This window comes from Amphiura filiformis, chromosome 4 (genome assembly GCF_039555335.1).
Source record: "Amphiura filiformis chromosome 4, Afil_fr2py, whole genome shotgun sequence".
Taxonomy (NCBI): domain Eukaryota; kingdom Metazoa; phylum Echinodermata; class Ophiuroidea; order Amphilepidida; family Amphiuridae; genus Amphiura; species Amphiura filiformis.
The window spans coordinates 71,843,602-71,867,748 of record NC_092631.1 but is presented as its reverse complement, the minus strand read 5'-3'; the positions used below and the strand labels follow the sequence as shown (position 1 = coordinate 71,867,748).

The 24,147-nt window shown below is 35.9% G+C and overlaps 1 protein-coding gene and 1 long non-coding RNA gene across 3 annotated transcripts in view; both read left to right on the top strand.

Moving 5' to 3' along the window:
* LOC140151356 (uncharacterized) overlaps nucleotides 1-24,147 on the top strand; it is a 140,866-nt gene that overhangs the window by 90,589 nt on the left and 26,130 nt on the right. The window contains exons 41-50 of one of the 2 annotated variants that reach the window (XM_072173669.1): nucleotides 10,755-10,901; nucleotides 12,195-12,311; nucleotides 13,162-13,278; nucleotides 13,615-13,737; nucleotides 16,135-16,254; nucleotides 17,610-17,729; nucleotides 18,436-18,555; nucleotides 19,905-20,024; nucleotides 22,663-22,782; nucleotides 23,867-23,977. In XM_072173669.1, the coding sequence (XP_072029770.1) occupies nucleotides 10,755-10,901; nucleotides 12,195-12,311; nucleotides 13,162-13,278; nucleotides 13,615-13,737; nucleotides 16,135-16,254; nucleotides 17,610-17,729; nucleotides 18,436-18,555; nucleotides 19,905-20,024; nucleotides 22,663-22,782; nucleotides 23,867-23,977 (1,215 nt within the window). The remainder of the gene's footprint in view (nucleotides 1-10,754; nucleotides 10,902-12,194; nucleotides 12,312-13,161; nucleotides 13,279-13,614; nucleotides 13,738-16,134; nucleotides 16,255-17,609; nucleotides 17,730-18,435; nucleotides 18,556-19,904; nucleotides 20,025-22,662; nucleotides 22,783-23,866; nucleotides 23,978-24,147) is intronic. The other variant, XM_072173670.1, reaches the window with a different exon arrangement.
* LOC140151357 (uncharacterized) lies at nucleotides 56-3,364 on the top strand. The gene is made up of 4 exons (XR_011858930.1): nucleotides 56-187; nucleotides 1,379-1,510; nucleotides 2,125-2,238; nucleotides 3,240-3,364. It is a non-coding gene; the product is annotated as an uncharacterized lncRNA (long non-coding RNA).

Below are 24,147 nucleotides of genomic sequence, written 5' to 3'. Positions count from 1 at the left end.
AGCTAAATTTGAAACAAATCTGACCTCAAATACTTGGACTACTGACTAATGACATTGTTTCCCATTTTAGGCTTCCCATGTAATAGCAACCCATGTCTGAATGGTGGTGTATGTATAAGTAATGGTGCCCAGTCATATACATGCCAATGTCAGGGAATATTTACTGGGACAAGATGCCAAACACAAAGTAAGGATGTGCATGGTGAAATTATAAGCTTACTAATATAGAGTGCTAACCTTTCATGTTAATTTAGTAGGGGCAGAAACAGTGAACTGCATGTGATGTGCGCAGTAATAAAAGTATAGAGCTATTTACTAACTGAGGAAACAACTGATGACCCATGATATTTGGTTGATGCATTGTGAAAATAGGCTAGATCATGAGACCCCAACTTTGTCTAGATGTAGATTCAAGGGATGAATTGTGATTGATGGTCAATGATGGTGATGATACTAACATAATTTGCTAAGATTAGATACAAGTAATGACTGGTAATGTATTGAAATAGGCTTTATTAACATACTAGGTCATGAGATGTAAGGACATGGTGGCTCAGTGGTTATGGCCTTGGACTCATAATCTGAGAGCTTGCTCGACGTGCGTGGGTTTGACTCCCCGTCCCACTACCGTGTTGCGCCCTTGGGCAAGGCGCTTTGCCTCGCTTGCCTCGCCCCACCCAGGTGCAATGGGAAGCTGTTAGGGGGTAGTCACAGTCGTTGTACTGATGAACCATGTGCCATTTGTAGGCTGCAAACGTGATTCCGACATATTCTAATGACGGCGGAATAAATGTAAAGCACTTTGAGGCTGTTGTTTCCTGATTGTGCTAATAATAATAAATTGACTTGCTTTCTACTTGTTTGGCACACATACTTGCTCAGTAATAATTAAAGAATATGCATCTAACATAAACTGCTTTCTTTGGTAGCAAAACCCGTCATAATTGCCATGCAATAGAAGTGTACTTTTGACTGTCACTGACCTGCTGTATTTCAGTATAGACGAATGCAACGAGCCAAGTCATGGTTAGGATTTGGTCGGCCATTATTGGGTCCCCGCATGCACCAAACTGGTGTTGTGAGTGCCCAATCGGGTGGATTAAACCCACTTAAAATTCGATGTTAGATTCTTTTGTGTTGTAAACTGTCATCATTCTTTTGTCTACGTGTAACACAGGTGATAGAATGCAGTTTAAAATACCCCCAAGGCCGCATCATTTCACATTTTAGGTGAGATAGAGTCGACGGGGACCCAGCTAATGGCTGCCATTGAGGTGTAGGAATGCGTGAAATTGAATTCGTCTATAACAGTAATAGCTGCCAATACTATAATTTGTACCATAAGTTCTTACCATTTCGCATATATTTTACTATGTAGACCTACCATGCAACAACAACCCATGTCAGAATGACGGGATATGTGTCTCCGTGGACAACCAAGGAGGGTTTCCAGTCTATGTGTGCAATTGTGTTCTAGGTTTCATTGGATCCTATTGTGAAATTAGACAAAGTAAGCAAGACAGTAGTACATGATAGATCACAAGGTTCCTGTTGAGGTCGCTACCTGTTCTTCTTATTTGGATAGCTTCATGTACTTATCTCTTGATCCAGTGCTCTTAATCAAGAATGTGTATACCATCCCAATCAATGTGGTGGTGCTCCTTCACATTGATTTCATAGGATATAGGCCTATAGTGGATTGTAAACAAAATATATGAGAAAAAAAAAATTTCATAAAATGATTTTGAAAATGTCATTTTTTCTGGATTTCTCAAATAAAACACTTAATGCAGTAAAATTGCTCCCCAAAGGAACTATGCACAGCTTGGAGGAATCAAAATATTTGAAGCCTAATATAATCTCAACAGTTTTTGAAATAACAAAAATATTTTGGATTAAAGAACTCAACAATAAAAGTATAGCATGCAGAATATAGTGAATAAGACTTAATTGATGTTGAAAAACATATCTGGGTTATTTTCCGTGTTTACTGTGACCAAGATAAAACATCAGTAATTCAATAAATTCTAGCAATCGTTGAATGACACGACACAGTTCATACCTCTTTTTTATTACCTTGTATGTTATTTTTCACTGAATTATGACTTCTTCTTTTCAATATAGGTTTAGCTTGTGATAGCAACCCTTGCATTCGAGGTGATTGCATAGACACAGGTCAAAGGTCATTCATATGTTCCTGTCCTGGTGGTTATACAGGGGTGCTGTGTGAAATAACTAGTAAGGGTTACAAAGTATATTTTCTGTGTTTAAACTGTGATAGTGTTACTGTTACAGTCAGTCCTTGGCACATTGTTTGCCAATAGTGCATGAGTGTGTGAATATGGAAGTAGATTCCTGATTGGCTGATTAAATTAGGTTTTCAAATAATTGGATTTCATTGGGTGATCAAGCATGTCACATCACATGCATCAGCTATTTTTATGTAAATCAAGTTTAACATGTTAGCAAGTGTGAAATTCTGATGGAAGTTAACATTAATATATAGGTCATTGTAGCAGATTGTGGTAACTTGTTTTGTGATTAACATTTATGATAGCCTGATATCACAGATTTGTGGAAAAAATTACATTAAATACAGAATCAAAATGTTTTTGTCTACCCTGTTATCAATTTACTATGTGACTAACAGCATGGCGAGATGAATTTAGTTCATTTTTAGATTTGACTTTTATGTGGATTGTTTGTAAGTCAAAAATGGTGCTCACCCAATGAATACTTGGATTAACAATCTGACTATAATATTTCAGTATAATGTAGTTTGTTTCTTGGAAGGTGTAGATGTCAAAGTGATGTCAAACATTTGAATATCTAACCTACTTGGTTGTATTTGTCTGTGTACACTGGCGGGGCAAGGAATATTTTTTGTGGGGGAAAAGTGAAATGTTGTTTTTTTAGAGGGGTGTTCAAATTTGATGTTTTTTCTTCTAAAATTGGGCAATTATGGCTGAAAATAGTGAGTTTACAGTGATTGTTTTGTCCTGAATCCCCAAGTTTGGGGAGGCAAATGGCCCTGTTCTCTCCCTCTTAACACCGTGGATAGGAAGTGTCATTTGTGACTTGTGATACTTGAACTAATATAAGAACTAATCTGGTGGTGTGATATTCTGTCGAATACTGCATGTAGTTGATGTGGTAAACATATCATTATAACCATTTATTTGAACTGTACATAGTCACACTTACTTAAATCATACTTTCTGATGTATCTTGCTCCCAAGGTCTTCCATGTTTGAGCTCCCCTTGTCAAAATGGTGGTCGATGTACAAACTTTGGGACAGTCTCCTACACATGCATTTGTTCTGCAGGATTTATTGGTGTCAACTGTGAGATTACTGAAAGTAAGGGACGGAGTCTAGTTATGGTGTTTTGTTAGAACATATGAAAGAATTAATGATTAATAATACTGATGTTAGTAACTGTAGCAGTAATAATAATGATAATAGTGATGATGATAATGATGATGGTGATGATGATGACATGACAACAATGTGTGCTTTATAAATTTATGCTGAACAAATTTCAAGGGATTAAACGTTTGTGATAAAAATAATAAAAAGCAAGCTAGTGGCCATGTGTAGATCATAACATGTTCATATTGGAGGTAACATGATGACGATATAATCAAGGGTTTAGAGCAAGAAGGCCCCATCGCAATAGCTGCCATGTGTCATGTTTTATATAATATGTAGAATTCAGAAATGGTCCAATATCTATTCGCCATAGAAGTGATGATGTAACATGATTAATTACCATAGCAATAGATGAATACAATTTTTTTAATATATCAGTATTATCACCCTGCACTACAAGCAGATTGCACTAGTTACCTGTGTATGTCTGCAATCATTGATTGAATACAATACCACTATTTTCAAAGATACTAATCATTCTATAGAGGGTACACACCGTCATCATCCCTATATCTTCGTGTTAAAAATTGCCGTGATAGTATGATGAATCCTCACGTTTTTCAACAACTACGCATAGTGATTTTTTTCGAGATAGGCCGTGCGACTCAGGCTAAGCATACAATTTGAGATTTTGAGAGCCTGCCACACCGTTGCTATTCTATGTTTTACGATTTTCGCATGATCAATATATGGCTGGCCGTAACCGCCACAACGTGGAGCTGCTACGCATAGCTTACTTTTAAACTTCATGGAGCTAAATTGACCAATCATGTTAGATCTTTTCATTACGCTGGAGCCAGTGGATGCATCCTCGCTCCAGAGAGAAAACTCTTGCCAAAATTAATGTTTACTATGGGGATTTTAAATGAATCGATTGTAAATAAACCACGACCAGTTGTACAGGATCAATACCATTGTTTGATTAGTGTATAGTCAATGTTACCTTGCATGCATGTGTCATGTGTGTGGCGTGTTTGTTTGTTTGTCTACTGTGTCAGGCCAGGATCACTGACACCCACGGTACTGATACTCTCATACTATCACGGTGATCATATTGTTGAATGTTGTTGACTTTAAAATAATCATGATGCAGTCATGTCTACAGTAGAACTCACCACGACCTTTGAAGGACTTAAACCCTATTAAAAGCTATTAAACCAAAATAACACTCAATGAAAACAGCTCAACTATGTTACATCAGATCTTCTCTGGTTAAATACACACTGCACTTGTGTCTGTTTTACCTGTGCAATGAGCAATGAGCTGGTATTATAAGTTCAGTTGGGTGAACGATTATAAAGCGAACGCAAGGTAACAATACTGTGGGCTTTTGTTTACGAAATGAGACAATAGTCTGCTTATTGTTAACCAGGGTTCTTGAAAATGAGAAGCTTAATGACTTAACACGGTTTAGAAATAATTTCTTCATATTTTTTGGTACAAAAGTACCAATATTTCCAAACACCTAAATTAGCTAAAATTTAGGACATGTTACAACTATATTTTCTAGAATTTCAAAGAATACTTTAAATATTGGCCGGTTATTTTTTACACAGTGACGTCAACTAGGCAATGGCCTATACTTCTAACATACACTATTTGTAGAGGTCACGCGTCAATGGTGAGCGCACTGAGTATTGTGTATAGGAAAACGGACAGTAACTACAGGATGTATGGCCTACTACTAGTATATAAAGTAAATCCGAACTGGTTTGCAGTTTGCTGAAGGTCGAATTCCGCAGGCCACACCGCATAAGTTATACAAATTAGCTCCGGCGATACACTGCAGATCGCAGAACTGTGTGCATGGTTTACCACCACTCTGCCTAGCTATATAGTTATGTACAGTACTGTATGAGTCCCGGTATGAGTTTCTTATGAGTGCATGTCCATCTTAATAATAAGTCGGTTCGTACTTTTCATAAACTACTTTTTGAATCATAACTTTCGTGACCGAGGATATCTTGCAACTACGTGGCGCTTGCCTGGCAAATTCTTAATGAATAAATTAAGCGCTTCATGTAATGTCGCTCAGTCGCATTTCTTGATTGGTCAGTTTTACCTCCGAGTAATGAAAAACTCTAACATGATCATTGATTGGTCAATTTGAGCTACTTTGGCTCCACGGAGCAAAAAGTCAGCTATGCGTAGCAGCTCCACGTTGGGGCCGTTTGCGGCCTACCATATCAGTATCCCATATGATATTTCTATTGCAAGAAAATTTTATTTGTTGTCAGATAAATCACAGGTTTTATCTTAATTACACTAACTGGAAATTAAATGCACTAATTAGTGAGGACCGGTATATTGCTGTGGATATGTTTAACTGCAATTTTGCGGTAAACTTTTGAAATCCTGGGTAAGAATTGTGATCATTTCAACTCTTTGAGAAAATATTTATATAAAAGAATGCATGTAGAATCAAGGTGCAATACAATGTACATTATTGACACACTATCACTCTCTTTATCTACGTCAATAATAGAATATCGATTTCAATCGAATTGAATACCTTGCTCAGTTTTGAGTTTGTAGTTGACTACTAAGCGACCTAAGCGATCGATTGCTAGCCAATCATATAGAACTCCTTTTCTTGCGTTCGGTGAAATACCACTTGCCCGTCGCTCACCAACGGAGTATTAAATTTATATTTATCGTATAGGAAGTCGACACTGTGGGGTATGCAATACAACATCACTCATAACAGAATCATCATTTAAATAAAATTCTGTTCTCCATAAGGTACCACGGGAAAATTCGCATGATAATACAATAAAATGTGTGATAGGTATGAATGGTTGTGGAATCGATCTAGAGACCTGTCCCTCTGTCATCTTAAGTTATCTTAGAACCGTCCTCCAGCATGGCTGCCATTTCAATTGTTATACCATTCCGGTTGGTTTATTGCATACACTCTTTAGAATTACGATCCAGGTTTTTATCCCTGTTCTTTGACATCTGTGGTTCAATGCATAGGTACCGTGTGAATGATGCAGCGCAGGGCGATATATTCAAAAATTGTATTCATATATTGCTATGGTAGTTAATCTGATTATTACATCACTTCTACATGCACATGTACGGCAAATAGGACAACTATATTGTAGATAGGGCTTTCTTGAACATTACACTGACTCCTTGATATTATTACTTAACCAGCTATACCCCAACCATGTGAAAGTAATCCCTGCATCGGAGGAGAGTGCATCAACTTGGGTACCTCAGCCTTCAGCTGTCTTTGTCCTGCTGGTTTCTCAGGAGATCTATGTGAAATACAAAGTAAGGGTTGATTGATGCAATAGTCCATGTTGGTGTGTTGGTAGATGCTCCGGTTGATGTCATTAAAACCTAATGCTGATAGAATCTATGTGTTGGTTAACACTATTATTTTGTCAAGAACAATTGCTTGATTAACATGTCTACATTGTTTGTCATGTTGGATACTCTACGGATAAATGTAAAAACAAGTCAATCCATGTTGCTGTGTTAGTTGGTAGAGACCCAGTGATTTTGCTGTCATGAGCAAACCTTGTAAATTGTGCCTGTTTGTCAGGGCATCAATATTTGTGTGAACACCTACAATGAATTTGGTTTATTTTCAAAGTCAAGTCATTAACCTTGTGCCTATAGATGTATTAACAATGTCATGTATACAATAGAAAGTGCAAGTTTGGGGAGGCAAATGCCCATGTGCCCCTCCCCTGCTGTGAATAGGATGTGTTATTTGTGACTTACGATACTTGAACTAATATAAGTGCTAATCTGGTGGTGTAATATTCTGTCGAATACTGCATGCTGTTGATGAGGTAAACATCAAGTGTCATTTTAACCATTTATACAAACTGAACATAGCCTAACTGATTTTAATCATACCTTTTGATGTATCTTGCTCCCAAGGTCTTCCGTGTAGGAGCTCCCCTTGTCAAAATGGTGGCCAATGTGCAAACTTTGGGACAGCCTCCTACACATGCATTTGTCCTACAGGATTTATTGGTGTCAACTGTGAGATTAGTGAAAGTAAGGAACAGTGTCTTAATTATGGTGGTTTTTATAGCCAGTGCTTTGTTAAGATATCTGAGAGAATTAATGATTAATGATACTGATGGTAGTAACAGAGCAGTGATAATAATGATGATGATGTTGACAGCACTGCGATGTGTGCTTTATAAATTGATGCAGAACAACATTTTAAGGGAGTGAACATTGGTGATAAAATGTAATCAAATTCTAGTGGCCATGGTAGATCATAAAATGTCTACATAGTGGTCATATTGGAGGTAACATGATGACAATAACAAGGGATCAGTGCCCCATCTGCAATAGCTGCCAGGTGTCACATTTTATTTATATATACAATATAGAATACAGAAATTATCAAAAATCTATATGGCAGCAAGTGCAGATACGGCTTTCTATTCTTGTACCTTTTACCGATTCCTTGATATTATTACTTAACCAGCTACACCCCAACCATGTGAAAGCAGTCCCTGCATCGGAGGAGAGTGCATCAACTTGGGTACCGCGGCCTTCATCTGTCTTTGTCCTGCTGGTTTCTCAGGAGATCTGTGTGAAATACAAAGTAAGGGTTGGTTGATGCAATAGTCCATGTAGGTGTGTTGGTAGATGCTCCGGTTGATGTCATTAAAACCTAATGCTGTTAGAATCTACTTGATATGTGTTGGTTAACAGTAATATTTTGTCAAGAAGAATGTATTACTTGATTAACATGTCTACATTGTTTGTCATGTTGGATACGCTATGGATAAATGTGTAAACAAGTCCATCCATGTTGCTGTTGGTAGAGACTCAGTGATTTTGCTGTCATCAATGTCTTGAATTTGGTTTATTTTGAATGTTGAGTGATTAACCTGGAGGCTTTTAAATGTATTAACAACGTCATGTACACAAGAGATGTCATAATACAATGTATAAATATTTGTCCAGATATTTCATTGTCTTGGTCAGGTTTATTGATCCAAATTCAATGGTGTAGTAAAATAACTTGTAATGCAAGTAGTAACTTTTGGTTAAGGTAGGAGCATCGGATAATAGACCCATGCAGGAAAATAGCCACTATTTCAAATCAGAATTATGTATCCATTTCAAATATATAACCAATTGAAGATAAGTCTTTACTCCACTGATTTTTAATGTTTCATGAAAATCTAAACAATTCTTATGTTTTTCTTTATTTTTTGAAAATTCCCTAATTTTTTCTACTAATAATTATTGCTAGCCTAGAGGGAATGTGATATGGTCTCCATAGTTTGTGGGGTGGTTAATAAGCCTAATATCTAAATTCTCTCGCCAGATTTTTGGATAAAGTGTTTATTTTTTGAGAAAAATCATTTTTCTATTTTTAAATTAGGAAATCTAGAAACACCCATAACTTAAAATAGAAACACTTTATTAAAAAAGCTGGCGAGAAAAGTTTCTAAATTTAATAACCTTTCATATGACACCTTGTTTGTTATAATTGGCCCTATGGTTAGCTCAGACAATAATTATGAAATTGGGTCATTCAGTGTTTCTAGATCAAATCAAGAAAATTTGAGCAAGTACTAACATGACCTTCAAATATCCCCTATATTACTGACCAATATATTGGAAAAAAGTCACTAATATTACTTGGTAACATTTTTGTAATAAAAAGATCCAAAAAGCAGTTCTATAAATGGGATAGAAAGGAGAAAAAATAATATTTAAACATAGTATCCATTTTCAAACTTTTACCAATTTTAGTGAACGAGGCTTAGTGTCAAAACCACTTTATGTGCAAAGTCAATGGGGCTTTCTAATGATAAAAAATGGCATAACTCAAAAACGCTTTGTTGGCAAAAATTAAAACTTGGCAGGCAAGTTTTTCTCACCCAACTACACATCCTGTATCATTTTAAACCAAATCTGTGCATGACACCGTAGCCGATGTTTCTACCTTAAGATGAAAGCTTACTTACCTGCCTGTGTGATAAGATGTATACCACTGAGTGACATCTATGTTTACAACCCAGATGATAGTATTCTAACAGACATGCCATATAAATTGAATGTTAACAATCTATGGACTTTATTTCAGACTAAACTCTACTCACCTGATTTCTTTATTTATCAAACTCTCACTTAAATGTCAGTATTGTTTTCTTCTTTTTTAAATTCTTTAACTTTCTTCTTCCATTGTAGCACAGCTTTCAACTCTGCAATTCGCTTTCAACTCTGCAGTTGTAAATCAAATGTTAATATTTTATGTTATTATTATTTTTGTTGAATAATTATTTCATGTATGTACCAGCTTTTTTACACTATTTAACGTCTGCAGGTGTAAATCAATGTTAATGTTTAACACTTGAATGATTATGTTATGTATTTACCAGTTTATATTATTGTCTTGCAAATTTGTATTATCTGTAGCATCAGATTAAAAGATTATGTTGTACTTACATAGATGTGTTTCATGAATGTAATCTATTTTGAATGTAATAATAATATATAATGTATTTTGAATGTAATGATAATATAATAATAATTAAATTTATCATGTCTTGATTTGTCACTTCTGTGACTGCAACAGATGATAATCATGTTTTCTTATCTATTAATGCATTAGAAATCTTACATGGATTACCAGCCTATATTTCACTTCCCATAACTTTCCTCTGCCAGTTTATCTAAACTTGTATTTTCCGTCCCATTTGCTATTGACTTATTGTTTACACAATCTTTAACTTCTACTTCATTAATTTTGACTTCACATTTAAATTTACCTAGTATCATGCCACGTTCCCTTTTTTGTTTGAGTAAAAGTCCTCATACTATAATGGCTTTCTATCAAGTTTCAATATTGAAATCTCTTGAAGCAGCATAAGGAAAGCAACCTCCAGCAGCTTGTTATGGTCAGCTTATTAACACATTCATCATCACATCTCCCCATTGCTGGTCCTTGTTTCTCTTGTTGAATTATACAGATCTTGCAGCAATAAACACTGATTATAATATGGATTCCCACTTCATGTTTAATGAGAGCAGCTTCATATTGAACTATAGATGAGTTGACTTCTGACGTCAATGCCTTGCAGTATGTGCACGCATCATCACAATTTCCATTGTTTTTTGCCTGGCAGTATGCACACGCATCATATTTTGTTCAGGGCTTGTGCTTTTACACATCACAATAAGGTTATTGAACAGTATAGTGGTTGCATGGGGTTCACTCAAGCATATCGATATACCAGTCCCTTGTGTTTGTTGATAAACATTGAGGTTAACTCATCTATATAATTCACATAATAGCCTGATTATTTTCGCATCCCTTTCTCTATTTGGCAGGTGGTGGTGGTTTTAACAGACCATGTGACAGTAACCCATGCTTTAACAGTGCAGAATGTGTCAATATCAATGACCCAGGTTTCTTTTTCTACGTCTGTGTCTGCGGGCCCAACTTCAGTGGAAGTCGTTGTGAGGCCTCTATTGCAAGTAAGACAGCATGGAATGACTATATTATATGCAGTTTGTGTCTGGTTGTTCCCTAGTTCAGTTAATCCATTTTGCATGCTGGCATGGTTTTATCTTGAATGTGGCTTGTAATTAATCTTTGGATGTCAACACTCCATACCCTGATGACATATGTACTGCTGCCTGCCTGATTCATTTTGGTGTGATTATAATATTTTCTTTTCTTACAATCCAAAGAGGATCATAATTGTTAGGTTTTTTGTTTGTTTTTGTTTTTTGCCAAAACAAGTTTTAAACATCTTACTGCTGTTGGCAGTGTTGCACTTGATTACTCTTCTCATGATGGTTCTTATTACCTCTGTATTCATAATCAGTCCTAAAAACATCTGAAATTACTTTACAATAAGGGATACATAACCACACTCCCTGATCTCTTCCTTTCTTCTTTTCTTAATCCCATTTTTATCCCGATCATCTCATCCCAACCTTAGCCTTCCATTCCTGGGTGTGATGTAAGCAATCCTTCTCCCATGGTAACTGGCTGTAGCCTCCTTCCCAGGGTGTGATGTAAGCACTCCTTCTCCCATGGCAACTGGCTGTAGTCTCCTTCCCAGGGTGTGATGTAAGCACTCCTTCTCCCATGGTAACTGGCTGTAGCCTCCTTCCCAGGGTGTGATGTAAGCAATCCTTCTCCCATGGCAACTGGCTGTAGTCTCCTTCCCAGGGTGTGATGTAAGCACTCCTTCTCCCATGGTAACTGGCTGTAGTCTCCTTCCCAGGGTGTGATGTAAGCACTCCTTCTCCCATGGTAACTGGCTGTAGTCTCCTTCCCAGGGTGTGATGTAAGCACTCCTTCTCCCATGGTAACTGGCTGTAGCCTCCTTCCCAGGGTGTGATGTAAGCAATCCTTCTCCCATGGCAACTGGCTGTAGTCTCCTTCCCAGGGTGTGATGTAAGCACTCCTTCTCCCATGGTAACTGGCTGTAGTCTCCTTCCCAGGGTGTGATGTAAGCACTCCTTCTCCCATGGTAACTGGCTGTAGCCTCCTTCCCATTATGTGATGTTGTAGCAGTAAAGCATATAATTAAGTGATCTGCAGAGATAGAAAGTACTGTCTTAGCGGTGTTAGTACCCTTACCTCTAATCCATATACTCTCACTGACTTTTCCTGCAAACTGATTATTCAACCAACTTGAGAATGGTTGCACGAATCAAAGTAACTCATGCGCTCCAAAATAATTGATGTTCATCCTACTATTATCTTCACCTTTATACTCATCATCAGTATATACATTGTGTTACTCCCCTCCATAGACGCAGCATGCTTCAGTGATCCATGTTTCAATGGTGGTATATGCGTACCTGGTACATCAGGCTACACCTGCTCATGTCCTGGTATCTATTCGGGATTACGATGTGAAACCATTACTAGTAAGATATCCAAAGCCATTTACCGCCTATGCGTGACATTCACTTTTATCTAGGGCACTGTCAATTTAAGGCTAACTGATTTAACTTCAGTTGCCTATTAATATGCCACAAGGCTTAGTACATACTTGTGTAAAATCTATCAGTAAGCCTTACATTGAGGGTGCCCTAGATAAAATGTCATGTGTAAATCATTCAAATTCATTTAATGTGCCAAGTATTTGACTATTGTGCCCTTTGAGTATATGGCGCCTTACAGACTATATGTTAAATTTTTATAATTAGCTTCAAAATTTTAATTATCTGTAATTTTTACTTCAAAGATACCTTCATAATGAGAAAAAGGATTAAATTATCATAAGTATCCCACAAAAAAAAATTGCTATACAATTACATTGCATTACGCTAATCTGGTGATCAGCAGTAAGTCGGCCATATTGTGTAGTACCAAGGTTGTAGGTTTCATCCATAGTATACTTGCAATATTATCATGGTTGAACAAGCCATTCATTGATTGCAGCGATTCAATGTCCCATGCAAAATCTATTTTAGTACCATCACTATACCATTTTTCACCCTGATGTAGCAGTGATGGCTGTTTCGTGTGGGCATCTGTGCATTGTCATAACGAGGTGTGTGCACGGCAGGTCATCAACGATTTGAGTAAACTTAAAGTGATTTAAATCTGCACCCAATGAAATTTGCACTGACGTCACTGCTACATCAGGGTAAAAAGTGGTATAAAGAGCCAAACACATGGAATGTTCACCGGATTCATGCAAAGATTAATAGATGACTCAAGAAATTTGTCTGCATCTCTCTCACTTACTAATCCAGTGTTTCTATATTCTAGGTCAACCATGTTTCAGCTCACCATGTTATAACGGAGGTACATGTGTGGTCACATCGATGACCAGATATTTTTGCCAGTGTCCACTTGGTCAGTTTGAAGGACCACAATGTGAACAACGTAAGGATTGCTCATCCAGTACATCTTTTTCTTTTCTTCCTAATGTAAACATTTTTAGTAGCTCTTCTTTAGATTATTTTTTGTTGTAAGTTTGTTTTGTTCTTAAAGTTAATCTATTTTTCCAATTAAGAAATCATACTTATTATATAAACTATCACTTAAAATGATCTGAATGTGAAATACTTGAAAATTGTGTAGACTGCATTTTTATCAATATTAAATTATATCTTGGTTTTTTTATGTGAATTAAAAAAATGAGTTTGAAAGTGTAATATAACATTTGTGCATGTGCATTTAAAACTAAACTCAATCTCATTTTTATTTGTTACCTGGCAGCTATTTACCCCTGCAGGAGTAATCCATGTGTAAATGGTGGTATATGTAATGATAATGGAGTTACATCATTCAGCTGTAGCTGCCCTTTCGGATTTGCTGGAGCATTTTGCGAATTTGACAGCAGTAAGACAAGTGCTTTGTCCTTGCCATATGTTGCTATATTTATGCCCAACGCTTGGTGTATTGTACTCAACCTGTATAGCTGGAGTATAAGTTGCTTTTGTTATTGTAATTGGCTATTCCAGTTTAAATCCACACTACCCCCATGGAAGATTTTGAAAACATGTTCCATAGAGGGAGTGTGTTTTTCAGATGTAATTGGTCAGAGTTAATCATTTTGAAACCCATACTCCACCTGTATTATGGCTTTACCTATATCTTCCACAACTGGAGTGAGTATTTCAAATGGAAGTTACCCAATTGTCTATTCTATCCAAAATGTATACTCCCTCTGTGAAAGACTTTAACCAAATCGTTAACAAGGGTGGTGTGAATTTTAAATGGAATAGCCCAATTTGTGGATATTAGGATATTATTCATATATATGATAGTCCAACCTCTTTTATCCAGCCATGATGGGACCAACAATTGGCCAAATATGTGACAAATCTGGAGAAGAGAAATATATATAATTCTGCATTGAATGTCTAAAGTGCTTTAATTAGGACAGCAAAAGATTACTCAAATGGGATAATGACACTGAAAGATGGTATTTGAGTGCTGAATTCAACATAGATGTCTTCTAAAGGCTTCAGAGCATAAAATTATGGTGTCCTAACATTAAAAAATGTTTTTATATGAAGATCACATTTCCGGATAACAGAGAGATCCATAAAAAGTGGTTCAGATTAAAGAGGTTGGACTGAAGCTTGTACATAGATAACACATTGCATGTTCTATTGACACTAATGAAAGAATTCCTTTATTGTACAGTGGTAGTTGCTTATTGAACTATGATGAAATTGTATCAGTGTCGCCGTCCAAACTGATAAAATTTCATCATAGTTTGCTTATTCCTGTCGAAAAATGCCACCGTTTTTCAAGTTGCTTATTGTTTTATAATTGTCAAGTTATTACAACTGAACATTTTCTACAACCTTCGCTGCACAATACTCTCTGCATTTTAAGTTCTTGTCTTTATAATGTCATTCTTCATATTTCAGCATAGTTGTGATGCAGCCACTATTTGAATGAACAAGTTAGCATAACAGATTACTTAATCTTTTAAAATATGTTCCTATGTCGCTGCACAATACTCTCTGCATTCTAATTTTCTTGTAATTGTAATAAAAATTCTTCTTATTTCAGCTTAGTTGTGATGCAGCCACTATTCGAATGAATAACTTGACAAATGGCTTAATCTTTAAAGTATGTTCCTTTGTGCCTGATACTATCTGCATTTTAAGTTCTTGTCATTGTAATAAAATTCTTCTTGTTATGCAGCCACTATTTAAATAATATTTGGATAAGTTAACACATGACTTAAAGTATATGTCACAGCATGATACTATATGCATTCTAATTGTCATTGTAATGAAATATTTCTTGTTTCAGCTTAGTTGTAATGCAGACACTATAATTGATAAGTTAACAAATGTCTTATAATTGTTAAAGCATGTTCCTGTTGGTGCTATTTCTATGCACCCAAACTGCAAGAAACATGTCTACTGTAATGTAATTAATTACAAACACAGCTTGTACTTGATGCATCTATAATTTTAGTGTTAGCATGTGATTGTGAAAACATATTGCGGTTGTTTATTCTTTTGCATTGTTGCATGCATGATCTCATTTGACCTATGCAATGTTTGATGCATGACTGAAAGATAACAAATTTCAAAACCTTGGATAAGTGACCAATAGAAAATGTCAGCTACTGTTGCTATTTTTAATTCTCAGACAAAAGTGCATGTGCTTACTTTGCAGAAGCTCTGACTGTAACGAATGGCTACCCAATAACAACATTTTGTAGCATGATTGTTTTTTTATACCTTATAGGTCATGCATAGTTTACAATGTTATATGCATGTAGAATGCTTGTGGACACACTCTTTACCTTTAAATTGTACATGTCGTGTCCAAAAATTAATTATAGTAACGGTAGCGTGACATCACATGTCAGCTGGTAATCTTTATCTGGACATGCATCATCAGTGAGTCACTTGCTGTACCTGTAAAACATCGTGTACAGCAAGCCACCTGTAGCAGTCTAAATATTGGGGAATGTGGTGTTCTTGAAGAGATGGCAATGGCAGATCGCTTCTATTCTTAGCGATGCTGTTTGGTATATTCGCCATCATAGTGAATACTCCATACCTTAGGTACTGGTTCACACTTGGTTTGCACACCTGTTAGCAATCCATTGACTTTGTGTTGTGATCAATTTGATCATGGTTCTGAACACAGATAGTGTGAACCATAACTGTACGACAGCAAATACACATCACTTATTCTTGCCTTTTCATGGGAAAATATCTTTGAAATAATTAAATCTTGATGGTTCTTATTTTTTCTTTTCAGATAATCCTTGTAGTAGCTCGCCATGTCAGAATGGAGGTACATGCACACAGAGGGGTAATGGATACACCTGTACATGTCCCCCTGGGTTTACAGGAACTGATTGTGTAACGGCAATAATTCGTAAGTTAAATGGCAAAAAAAACCATACTGTTTCCCTGACCTTAGGGATTTGTTCCATTAAAGGAAATCTGTACCATAAACTAATCAATGGCTAATACAGTTATATACCCCTAAATTAAACATACCAGACGGTCTATATGAATTTCGGAATATTCCTAACAAAGAAAAGGCACTTTTAATCCTTCGTTACTGTGATTCATGGAAGCCGCCATGATAGCTGCTTCTGCCACAAGCAGTAGCGTAACCTTTCACACAGACCCACGGCGAGCGTATGTTGCTATGGCATTCGCGACCCCACAGCTTAAATTTGGTTTTAGTGCTATTTTTACTTTTCGTTCTCAAAAGACATTGTTGATCATAAATATTACTTAAAATACATTTTTTTATGTTCTTCTGTAGTTTTATGGGTAAAAATTGTCGCGTTTTTTTTGAACGAATGTTGAATCTGAACTTTGGTAGTATTCGCTTCATGTCACCAAAGTTCACGAGCCGCCGAAAAGCTGGTGGCACAGATTTCGCTGGTTTCAATATCGGGGTACCGCTACAGCGTAATAAAAAAATACATCGGGTATCCATATGGCCGCCGCCATGAATTGCAAAATGACCGTTGATCGTCGTAAGGAATTAAGAATTTCTCCTTTATTTGTACGTATATAAGCTTGGGACTTTTACTGTTTGTCGTTTTTATTATTACTGCAACTATATAGCCATTGATTAGTTTATGGTACAGATTTTTAACCGCTCATGCCCCTATAAGCCCCCACCCAGCGACTTACAACAAGCAAACTGATATTATTAATTACTCATCCAAATCTGGATCATGGTCTGAATCATATGGCACACTGATGATGATGGATGAATGTTTTGGGCCTTTATTGTGCATGCAATTATGTAAACAATGTAAAAAATAAGTGTCCACCCAAAATGACTTTGTTTAGCACCCTGGGTGTTTATATGGAATGAATATGGTACCTGTATTCTACCCTCTGGAATTCGCAGGTGCTTTTTACAGAGCATTTTTGTTTAAAATCATCTCAATTCCAAGTCATTTCTCTGGTTCTGATCTCTATGGTTGACATTGATATCCTGTCACAGGATCATCTATAATTTGGTTCACCTCAAGTTTGGTAGTGACATATGTGCGTATTTCGTTGGCCTAAGCAGTGAATCGCGTGTATCAAGTTAATTACACAAAGTGTACACTCACACGCACAAGAGCAATTTGTCAAAAAAGCATTGACGTCACTACCGAACTGGAGGTGAATCAAAGAATAGTTATGTGGCGCTCATCAGTAGCCTATAGAAATTCCATGATGATATGCTTGCATTATATACATGTATGTTCATTATTGCAGCTAATCTACCTTGCAGTAGTTTTCCATGTTTGAATGGAGGCTTGTGCACCAATACTGTTAACCTTGCATCATACACATGTCAATGTCCAACTGGAACAAGTGGTACTAGATGTCAAACAGGTAAGATTGTCATCAAATTATATCGAAGTAACAACCAACATATCTAAAATGTACACTGTCTTTTGTATATGAGTAGATCCCTTTAAACCCAAACCATAATCCTAACCATGATACTAATCTCTTAATCCTAACCAGGCCTGTATGTAGAATTTTTTGGGGTGTGGATTTTGAAGAGAAAAAAAAAGTGGACCCTTTTTCAGGAAGGGGCCAATTTTGTGAAAAGTGGACTTCTTTTCATAATTTGGACCTTTTTTGATCAAAAAAGAATAAAAATCCTGATATTGTTTGCTCACTACACTTGTAAATATTTTTAGGGACTTTTTAAATACTTTTGCACAAATGGGGGTGGGGCACCCCCTGCGTACATAAGCCTAACCTTGAGCAAGCTTAAGTTTCACCCAATAGCTCTAACTTGCCAAGTTATGATTAGCTAAAATCCCTCAGTATTTTAGGGAATAAAACAAGAGTTTGATGACAACTGTAAACAAAAGTACTTTCGATTGGGAGAAGGGTAAGTTTGTAAAAAACTATATTGATAAAAGTTGACGTTTCAGCATTTATGTTTTAATTAGGGTGGAGGTTGTCAGCCTTGAACATTTGGTTTGTTCACTTAGTATGTCAAGTTAGCTCAAAGTTTATTTTGTGGAGATCTTTCATTACCATTTAATAATATTGAAAATAATTTTCTTACAAATTTCCTTTACAGTGGTCGACCAGCCATGTACTAGCAATCCCTGTCTGAATGGTGGAATTTGCCAACCAACTGGCAATGCTGGTTATAGATGCCAATGTCCTGCTGGTATTGGAGGTACCAATTGTGATCAATGTAAGTGCTTTTCATGTTGGTGTTCCGCAGGAGTTGTGCATTGACCCCATAGAGAATTTGAAATTTCTGTGTCTCTGTCCAGTCAAATAACTCTCATTTTCATATGTCAAACTTTGGCCAATTCAATTAATTGTTAAAGCAATGCTCAGCGATGTCCTCAATTTTTCTTGAATTGATTGTAATACCAATGGTGTACTAAAATACACTGGGAAAAACTAAGCTTTAATTACAGTAAGAGTTTTTGACAAACACCTGGGATCCCTGGTTTTATTTGCCAACTCCCCCAGTTAAACAGCTAAGTGGTTTTCTTTCATTTTACCTCATTGTTTCGGCTTAAAATGATCAGAAAACCACCTTGACAGTTGTTACTAATATTATGTAACAATTTTTGCAAATAATCACAAAATTCATAGATTGTGATTTTAACTTGTTTCAACTACTAGGCTAGGCTTACTTGCAGCAAACAATGAAGCCAATTAGGTGGATCATTTTTTGTAGCTTTGGAAAGGATACATTACTAGACAAAGCCAGTTGCATACTGATCATTTAAAAGTTATCTCTATTGTAGATACTCTCAACCACTGATGTAATAAAACATCAGAAATCTATTCTTTAGACCCAAAAAATGATACATAATAATGGTGAAATGAGTCATAAATAGATAGGCCTGTTGAATGGGCTATTCCAGTTGCAAATCATACACTCCCTATGGAAGGTATGACCTTAATCTTCAACACAGGGAGTGTGAATTGCAAATGTGGTTACCTGATTGGGTGACCCCATTGAAAATCTACACCCCTTGTGTTGGAGAATATGGTCATATGTCTTACATAAGGGGTCTATGGATATGTAACTGAAATAGCCCAATGTTTTAACTGTTTGTGCACATTTGTATTTCCCTGTGTTATTGTTCTCTGTGAAACAATGGGCCGGCTTCTCGAAGCATGGCTAGTGGTCAGGCTTCTTAAGTCCTATATACCAGTGCTTATAATTTTACATCGTACATCATCTAGAAAGATATATCAATAATATGGATCCACATTTGAGGGCCTGCTTGGAAAGCAATGCTGGTCACTGAAGTTGTTACCCTCAATAAAGAAAGGATAAACAAGCAAACAGCATTGGTTGGGCTAACCTACTATCTTATGAAACCTAGCCAAGCTTCGAGAAATCAGACCAGTGGGTCTAGATTGAAAACTGTAGTCTCTAATCACTCACATCACATAGCTTACATCCTCCTCATGTTTTCCCATTCCCTCACACTTATATTTGATTTGCTTATTTCTGGTTTGATGTGTCCTTACTAATCATTTTGTGTTTGCTGTGTTCTCTCATCTTCACCCATCTAGTCGGCGTTTGTGCGTCGACTCCATGCTACAATGATGGAACCTGTCAAATTTCATCAACTGGAGGTTTCTTGTGTATTTGCCCTCTCTATGCATATGGAACTCAGTGTACCTTAGCAGTTGGTATGTAATGAGGTTGTACCTCAGGGCTCAATTCTTGGCCTCATGCAAAATGTTCTATGCTTTAATTGGATGCCATTTACATGCTTGCCAACTGTTCCGATTTAATCGGATTCGTTCCGATTTTTGTGACCTTTGACCTCAAAAATCAGAACGAATCCGATTTTTGAAAAATGCAAAAAAAAAAAAAAAAAAATTGTTTTTTTTTAGATTTTTTTCAAAGTTTTTAGCGACTTTGAGAACCACTGGACCTATTCTGAACTGCTAGGATCATAAGGATCATTCACAGTTAATTAAAAAAAAAAATTGGAAAAATTACAAACAAATTACAGTTTATTATTTAATATGCAAACCATTAACCAATATTTACCTCTTCATGTAGCACATATTATAAATGCATGCAAAACCAATGCATCTATAATATGTGATACATGAAGAGGTAAACACTAGTTAATGGTTTACATATTAAGGATAACAAACTGTAATTTTTTTGTAATTTTTTTTCAATTTTTTAAAATTACCTGTGAATGATCTTAGCACTTCAGAATAGGTCCAGTGGTTCTCTAAAGTTGCCAAAAACTTTGAATTAAAAAAATTAGAAAAAAAATTTAATAAAATTTTTTTTTTTAAATTTTTCCCAACCTTGAATAACAAGTATAACTTCTTTTTTCTAAAGTTTTGTTTCGCTTCTTGCTTCACTCTAATTATACACCAACCTTAGTTCCAAAGGTTGGCAAGCATGTGCCGTTACGGGAGAGCGCGTGCTTCGCGCGCCCCGGATCGTGCGCACCCTGTACAGATTTTTATTTTTACAATGTTGGCAGGTATGCATTTATATTTCATAATGTACATTGCTCACTTACTTCATCTGCAATTACTTACTATTAAAAGGCATAAAAATTATATCCTTTACTCTTCAAAATAGCAAATATCGTATTATATGTTTTAATTTTCAATCCACTTTGAATGTTTTTGAAATAATTTTCAGGAAGGTACTAAAAAGACAAAAAATTAATAAGTTGTATAATAATAGGATGTTTAGATGTATAGAGACTAAAAAATTGCTTGAGCAATTGTTCTTAAAGCATCTGCAGCTTCATAGCATGTACCTTCTCTATCTGCTTGTATTATTACCTTAATATGTTGACCAGATCACTATATAGTCTACTAGTGGGCAAGTAAACAAGAAAACTATTCAGCAAGAACAATTCTATTAATTTCAAGTGACACTTTGTAATGTTTAACTTTCAAACCCACGATAATCATCTAACAAAAACATATCTTTAACAGCAGTGTAGTAAACTCTTTGTATCTTTGTATCTTTCTGTACTGATATGTGACTGTACACTATAATAATACTTGTTGCACTTCCTGTCTGTATTAAAACACTTTTAAATGAAAAAACCAATAAACACCATTTTCAAACTTTTTTAGTTAACAACACCAACATCTGCCCTTTAATGCTGGCTTTAAATTCCATACTTCAATTTTGAAGATGTAATCAAAAGTAGCACACATTCTCTTACTATTTTCTGTATAATTTGTGACACAATCGGCTTGGGGGGGGGGGGCAGAGGAGGCATTTTATAAAATTTGGAGTTACTATAATAACATTATTATACCAACATTAGGCTATCATATACTGAAAAAACCCAAAGGTCTAGCATACTTGGTTCTAAAGTTCTGAGGTTTTGTAAGGTGTATTTTCTTATTTATTTTTTTTAACTCCATACATATTTTTGCCTTTATCTCAATTTCAAGTTTGCCGCCTAATGTGGCCCCCATGGACCAGATTGTGTCACATTTGACCAGTTATATTTGCCAATATAAAATGGAGACAACTGGATATATCAGTTTTTGCATTTGAACTTTTCATATCTTACCTTACAAAAGTAGTTCATATCCAAACTATTTTAGAAAGTGCTTCTTTTATTTTGAATACATCAGCATAAAAGCAGTAGAAAGCATCAAATGTGGGACATGTTTAATAGTTGAAACATACATTTTAACTTTTTATAATGTGACAATAAAGTTTCTGTTTTCAATTATTAATCAGTTAAAAGGTTAGTTCTGATTTGGTGAGCAAATTTTGATTTCATAGCATATTTTAATAGAAAAATCTATAATAGAACATTCGAAATTACAGCCTGCCTGTAACCTGGGCCTGTAACTTGAATAGCTAATTGAATGTGTCCTTTTTTCTATAATTATGCTTTGGCACAAATAATAGGTGATCAGAACAATTGGTAGTAACAATATATCTCACAATTATAATAATTATCATAATTGTTAAATGCGCTAAAATCCAGGACTGGGTAGGACTAGTGGTCCATTGTCAATGGCTAATATATAATATAAAGATGCAACTACAGTGGTGACACCAGGACTTTTATTTCCAGGTGGGTTCAAGGGGGGGAGGAATTCTGAAGATTTTAAAGTGGGGGAGGGGGGGAGCTCAAAATTTCTTTTTTTTTGTTGTTGTTGTTGTTAAGGGATGGCACTGAGCAAGTGTTTCTTGTACCCTCTAACCATGATCTAAAATAAATAAATGAATAAGTACTAATACTTGTTGCCACAGTGATCACTTGGTACTTTCTGTGATATCAACAGTTTCCTAATGAAGTATTTCTTCTTTTTTCAGATGCTTGCACTCCAGACAACCCATGTTTTAATGGAGGTACATGTACAGTGAGGGGCGATACGGGTGATTTTACGTGTACATGTATGGAATTTTATACAGGACCAACATGTCGAGAAGTTGGTAAGGAACTTAACTATTCTAACACTAATCTATTGTAAATACCACACATATGCTTATAATTGGTGAACAAAATGACATAACATTGTATATTGGTATAGAATGGCGTACACACAGTTTGGTGCAGCACTTATGCAATTTGCGTAATGCATAACAGGCTGTAAGGTAGAACTTTATTGATGTGTACAGTAACAAAAACCGATTATAAGCCGATATAAAGTATATACATGTATGATTTTGATTTAAACTTTTGATCCAAACACAATATATACATGTATGTTTCATTATTATGTTGATATAGGACTTTTTTTTTTTAGGAAGAGAGTACATTCTGGCCAAATATTTGATTAATTTCTTGCATTTCCATAATGCATGTTGTGCACATTTAGAAAAATAAAAACATGCATTTTAGAGAAATTGACCTTTTAGTGACCTAAAGTGGAGGTTATTGTGCTCTCGACAAGCACACACTCAATGGAACTACATGTATTATATACACTATACACTAGTTTTAGAAAAACAGTTCTGGAATGGAAATGCATATTTCTGTTTGCGCTCTCTTATATTGCATTGTACTGATAATGTGCATCAAATGCTGTAAATTTTGGCACCTGTGCACAACACTGGGGGGCTGGATGTTTGATTTTTGGCTTCCTGAAAAATGTTGGTGCCATACTTTATTGTCACTACGTGAGACAATCCGAATGAAACAAAAATGGGATAAATGCATCAGCAAAGGAAACATGAGGTGAAATGAATCAGGTGGTGAAATTGTGTCTCTTAAGTGATGTTTTAAAATTCAATCAGAGTTTGGGCATTTTTGATATGTCTTGGGAGCTGGTTCCAGAGTTTTTAGCAGCTGTGCATGAGCGAGATCTCTGGTTGAATGCACTAGTTATTTTATGTGTTTACCAATCTTTTGACCAGCCCCAAAGATCTGTGAACGTGGCATCCATATACACAACAAAATCACAAGAGCCAACATACTGATAATGTCATGTTCTTGCAACTATTCAGAAATTAAGTAGTCTTATCATCATCATATCTGTTGTGACCTTTGATACTTTGACCTTTTAACTTCATACAGGTCCTTGTGCCACCAGGCCATGTCTGAATGATGGACAGTGTCGTACATTTGGCAACGACTTTGATTGTGTCTGTGGGGAGTTTTACACTGGATTAACCTGTGACATATTCAGTAAGTGTTCCTCAGGGTTCAGCCATTGGTTCTATCTTTGATAGATAGAAGTAGGGATGACCATCAAAATTTCATGTTGACCCTATTGCTACAAAATATTGTTTTCTGGGTAGAACTCATCAACAGAAGTATTTTGGTGCTTAAATGGTCAAAATCGGTCAAAAACTTTT